This window comes from Prionailurus bengalensis, chromosome C2, assembly GCF_016509475.1.
Source record: "Prionailurus bengalensis isolate Pbe53 chromosome C2, Fcat_Pben_1.1_paternal_pri, whole genome shotgun sequence".
NCBI classification, from domain to species: domain Eukaryota; kingdom Metazoa; phylum Chordata; class Mammalia; order Carnivora; family Felidae; genus Prionailurus; species Prionailurus bengalensis.
Window position 1 is genome coordinate 39879010 of NC_057350.1, and position 6037 is coordinate 39885046.

General features: G+C 43.6%; 1 protein-coding gene across 4 annotated transcripts in view; it reads right to left on the bottom strand.

Annotated features, from left to right (window-relative positions):
* VGLL3 (vestigial like family member 3) overlaps positions 1 to 3863 on the bottom strand; it is a 48842-nt gene extending 44979 nt beyond the window's left edge. The window contains exon 1 of one of the 4 annotated variants that reach the window (XM_043593888.1): positions 3324 to 3863. In XM_043593888.1, the coding sequence (XP_043449823.1) occupies positions 3324 to 3449 (126 nt within the window). In that variant the 5' untranslated portion in view covers positions 3450 to 3863. Of the gene's footprint in view, positions 1 to 2983; positions 3189 to 3323 lie in introns of those variants that run through there. The other 3 variants (XM_043593887.1, XM_043593890.1, XM_043593889.1) reach the window with 3 other exon arrangements.
* Positions 3864 to 6037: the final 2174 nt, after the last annotated feature.

The window sequence follows — 6037 nt, forward strand, 5'->3', positions numbered from 1 at the left end:
ATGCCTTTGGAGTATGTGCTGAGAGACTGAGTCAAGAGTTCCCTTGAGGAGATGTTAAAGAGATGGTGGGCATGAGGACCAGGGAGCTTAGCATCTCTCAGCAATTCCTGGCTGGATAAAGCACACTACGAGATTTACTAACAGCCATGCAATTTCTAGTAATTTATGTCAGGCACTACAAAATTTACTCTGCACACATATTTACAAATTATTTTAATTCATGTAGCCTACTGTATGCCTAAGTAACATATCATAGTACAGCCTGATGTGAATGCAGGCAACTATGTTTTTAAGACATTAACCTATTACCCACCTACAATGCATGACATGCTTGACAAAAAATCTGAACTTAAAATTTCAGGTGCATGTTTGTGCTTTTATGAGAAAAGCAGAGTATACATGCCTGTAGTATGATATCCTATTACTTCAAAACTAATTTTCAGCTACATGATCATACACTAAGAGGAAAAAATACATCTATGTATGAAATACATCATAATAAACCATTATGATATATTAATTTACAAGGACTTCTGAGCTACACAGGTTTGAGAAAAAATAAATTCAAAGTTACACTATTACAATCAATTACAGAAGTAATACAAAATTTAAATGCTTTCTCTTCTAACATTTTATAAATGACCATTCAACTTTCTTTATAACTTTATCACTTTTTCGGCTTTTCTTTTTTCTGCTTAACAAATCAATTTTTCAAATGCAGTAGGAGTTGTAGCCCTTATTTTTGTCTCCGAGGCAAGATGCTATTAGGGGTCACTTCCCATGTACGGAGAAAACAATCTTCATGGATAATAATGATAAAACCTTATGGAATGCAAAAACAACGAAAATATGTATTCTCGGATGACTGCATTAGGGCCAAGTCAATATTAGTCCCACTTCACCCACGCACCACATAGTCTAAAAATGCTGTCAGCCTGATAAGAATTTCCTGATTTGCTCTTTTTTCCAATAGAAAATATAGGTCATCAAAATAAACTCCTGACAGTAAAAGAACAGTAGTTAGACTATCAAGTCTCTTCATTTCGCTAGTCAGTTATAGTCAAATAGTTTCTTTACTTAACAACAACAACAAAAAGTAACCTCAAACAAGTCATTTTACTAAGAGTGACATGAAAATTTCCAAGCACACCTCTCAACTTAGTTCTTAAAGTCAACTTAGCCTAATTATCTACTTGAATGATAGCCACAGAACCCTAATGTATAGTAAAGTTGATACTTAATAATGTGTGCCACTAATCAATGTGGACTACTCAGGCAAAAAAGAAAGCTCATTCTTCATTTTGTTGATGGTCTTAGCAAAAGAATGAAATTTGGGGATTGAGTTGTAGCGCTATTGCAAAAGTGAGAGTACTGGAGTTACTTCTTACCAAAAACTGTATTTTATGATGAGTAACTTAGAATTTTTCTGATGCTGAATTTTATTTTCTAGTTCAAGAGTCTCACAATCCTAAGCTCCACCACATATTCATATATTAATGAAATTATTTTCATAATTCTATAAAACAAAACCCTATTCATAACTTCTATAGCTCAAGTTATTTTTAAAGGGGAAAATACATTTTTTGTATGGTTAGTAATTTTGAGTCTGTTGCTTGTCCACATTCCAACTGACAATTGAAAGGTTCTACAGTCTCCAAGATGGAAGAAAGGAGAGGAGAAAATAGGTTGGTTTAGCTTGGACTGAGTGTTTATAAAACACATAAAACATATCCAGCATCTCTGTGCCTCACTTGCCTAATGTGTACCTAAGTGGTTACCTATGTCTTTTCTATTTAAACCCAAAGAAAAGCAAACAGCATAGCCAAAATGTTTTCAACCCATCACCCTTGACCATAAATTACAAAATGCTTTCCCATCTCCTCTTTATATCTTGCTTTCAATGCTGAAGCTGCTGAATATTAAAAAAAAAAAAAAAAAAAAAAAAAAAAGACAGCAAGAAAGTGGGGCTTCTTCCTCTCTTGCTCTACTTGGCCCTGTTAACCTTATATTGTTTACTAGGTAAATATTGTTTAGCACGTACCCTGTTCCAGAATCAGCTGAATTTTACAGCCCCTAAATTCTAAGCAGAAATTACGACTTCTTTCCAAAGAGTAGCACTACAAGTACAGCAAAGAAACAGACGTAAAGGGAATACAGAAATTAAAATTAAAATATTACCCAACTATATCAATAATAATAAAGAGCCAAACCCTTAAGACCATAATAAAACATACGGTTCCAAAGAAATTTTAAAAATCCAATCAATAAATTCTGTGGATGGTAATCTCCAAACCATATCTAGTTCCCTGATAAGTGTCTCCACCTCAGAGTGTGTAAATTGTATTTTTTTAAATCTCACCAAATCAACCCCCCCCCTAATTCCCAAAGTCTGAGGACTCTACTTTGGTACAAGCTAGTGCCACATACTCACATATGTGTTCTCTGTAGCACTAAGTCTTGACACACACTGTTGGTGTCCAGAGAGGAATGTCCAGGGGTACCTAGTGCCAAATTCTCCACACCCTATCCTCCCTTCTAAAGGAACTATATCATCTCCCTGATTCTAGAACCCTTTTTAGCCACAGCATTCTCAGTCACTCTCACCAGCATGGTGAAGATCCAACATCCCGAGATCCAAAGTTACTTCTTGAAGACCGACACACTCCCAGCGGACTGAACTATAACACCTCTGCACTTTGATAGAATTAAAAATGAATGAGGAACTTTGGGATCAATTCCTGCCCTCTAAGTCACAGTCATGAGAAGACACACTCTACAGAGAAATTCTAGTAACATTTGACAGGCGTTACAAGAGACCGATATTCCACCATAAAAGTTCCAGAAAGGTCATTCCATGAGCTCACTGTCCAGGTAGCCTCCCCTATTGTCAGTGACACATTTCATCCTCTTAATCCACAAAACCCTGAAACACTCCACCTTTCCAAAGGAAACAAGATATTTGATTTAAAGGAAGTTTACTCACATACTCCTAAGACAGATGCCCTTGGTGAGTTTCAGAAAACTGAGCCCAAAGAGCTAAGGTGCCTATGAGGACCAGCCTCTGAGCTCCGGCGACAACAGCCAATGAAGCCCCCAGCCAGGTAATGAATCCCCACCCGTCCACCAGGCTGCTGTGCTCGTCCCTTCCCGAAGCCTCTCCTCTTCCCTACTAATGGCTTTCGGCTCAAGGGCGCTCCCGCAGGTCCCAGAGCATCCTCCGCGCCACCCGTCCCGGCGGGACGTCGCCCCAGTCCCAGACAGATACTCTCGGTGCCCCTCGCCCCCGCCCCCGCCCCCGGCGGGCTGCCCGGTCGGTGACTCACCTGCTGGCCAGGTTGGGGCGCCGGGTGGTAGTAGGCTGTGGGGCAGGTTGCAGCTGCCACAGGGTTGGGCAGATACTGGGGCGCTCCATACGGCTGGGGGTGATACATCACCTCCGCACAACTCATGGCAGCCGGGGCAGCGGCGGCCCCCGAGCTGCCGCCGCCGATCTACGCGCTCCGGCGACGGGCGCCGCCGCCACCGCCGTAGCTGCCTCCTCTGTCGCTGCTCCAGCTGCTACTGCGGCGAAGGCGGGTCCTGGGCGGCCGCGGGCTCCGCGCTGGGCGCGGGCTCGGGAGGGGTTGGCAATCAGTGGGGGCCCATGCGCGGGCACCTTCATCTTCAGCCCCTCCGAATGTCCCCTTGCCTGCGCTTATATAGCGGCTCCGGGACTCAGCGGCCCGCCGCGCGGCGGGGGCATGACAGCGCCGGGCTCCGGCGAGGACAGCAGCACCCACCGCAGCTCCAGCCGCAGCCTCAGCCCCGGCCGGGTAGGGCAGCCCCGGGGAGCCGGGACTCTGGTTTGCATATACACAATGCACGCCCGGAGCTCGTCCTATCACCGGAGCTCGAGCCTGGGCGAGGACCGGGAGGCGGGGGCAGAGGGAGGGGGCCGCTGGGGAGGAGGGGGAGCACTTCGCCGCTCCAGGCTCTGACGCCGAGCTCCGCAAAGTTCTTCCAACTGCGTCCGCTGCGGGCGGGTCGCCCAGCAGGGGACCCCGGGGAAGGCCGGCTGCGGATTGGAGCTAAGTTCGAAGCCCTCTCCGCCTCCCAGCAGCGGGATGATGGTGGGAGGGGAACGGTATGCGTGAGGCTCCGCGCCCTCAGAGCTCGGGCTTCCCACCCTGTCTCTGTCACCTGGCTGTCAGGGCGGGGTCTTCCCACCCCCGGGGGAGCATTTAGGGGGAGCAGCAGCAACACGGGGCCAGAGCTAAACGAAGGCCAAGTGTGCAAATAGGTAAAACAGAACAGGCGCAAAATAAACTGGCATTAGCCCCTCCATTAAATCTAACAGTAAGTGAAAGTTAACTTTATTGCCAAATGCACACATGCCAAGAATGCAACACAGTTTTCTACAAGTGATCTCCGCTTTAAGTTTACACCTTCATGGTATGACATTCTTGTGGGACGTCAACCTTTTCTGGCTTTTCCTGCCTGGTTTCCATAGAGCAATAGGCAATAACAACCAATTAAACCCATTCAGCTATGACAGGTTTATCTACTTGCAAGTAGCTTATAATCCTCTCCAAAATGAAAAAGAAAAAAAAATCTGTAGGAATATGATTGTATTTTGATATAACCAAGTAAAGTGGAAAATAATTATAATTATTTACAAATCAGTAAACTCTTTGACCTTTACCAAGCATATCTCTCCCTTCAAATATAGGTATCCTCTTTTATGACACAGAACAGTTTCTTTGTTTTCCCAGAGACTACCCTTTCTCTGAGAAAAAAATTGATGTGGACGTCAAATGCACTGATGTTGTTATGGACTGAATCGTGTCCCCCCAAAATTCAATGAAGTCTAACGCTCATTGTGACTATGTTTGGAGACAGGGCCTATCAGGAGGTAATTAAGATTACTAACTGGTGTCTTTATAAGAAGAGGAAGGGACACCAGGGATTGCTCTCTGCACTGGCACAGAGGAAAGGACTTGTGAAACCCAGTGCGAAGGTGCAGTCTACAAGCCAGGAGGAGAGGGCTCACCAAAAACTCACCTTGAGGGCAGCTTGATCTTGGACTTTCAGACTTCAAAACTGTGAGAAAGTAAATTTCTGTTGCTTAAGGCAACCAGTCCTTTTTGTTATGGCAGCCCTAGCTGACTAATACAGATGCACAGTATTAATTTATTGCTAATCTTGATATGAATGTGTATGTGTGCATACATAACTACATAGATATACATACATCAATACATATATATTCACACATGCACACACTATACACCCAAATACACAAACTATAATAATTTGACAGGAACTCTTTGCTATTATAACAACTCTTATTCACTCATTCATTCTTTCATCTACTAAATATTAAAAATATATTTATGACAGGCTTTCACAGCTTGGATTTTGTGCTTTTTGTCACGAAGAAGTATTCCTATCAATAAGACATATGCAAACTTATTTGAAATGTTTATCACTGTCTTTTTAAAAATTGACATCCTCTGGCCATACTCCTTTCCTGTGTTCCAGGTTCATCTATCTGGCTTCTGTCTAGATGCTTCCACATAGATGTTCCATAGGAACCTCAGTCATAATAGCACTAATATTTCCCCATAGCCCCAACCTGATCCTCCTCTTTTAACTTCCAGCTCAGGTATTGAAACTCCCACCTACCAGTTGCTGAGTTAGAAATCTGAGAATCATCAGACACTTCTTTCTTCTTCTTACGGTCCCTGCTTCTGGTCTAAGTCCACTTGATCCCAACTTTTACACTTCTGACTCTGTGCCTTCATCTTTTATCTCGGTGGCTATAATCCTTAGTTCACTTGGCATCTTTCACCCAGACTCCTGCAGGAGGCTTCTACCTGATTTCTAGGCCCCAACCTTAACCCTCTTCTGATCCATTCTTCACACAATTTATCCTCTTACTGTTTTCTGTTCCAGCCACTGCAGATCCAAGAGAGTAATAATGTTTTGTCCCTCTTTAAAAAATATTTTATAATAGCTCCCTACAGTGTATAGTCCCAACTCTTTAATCTTCAAATTC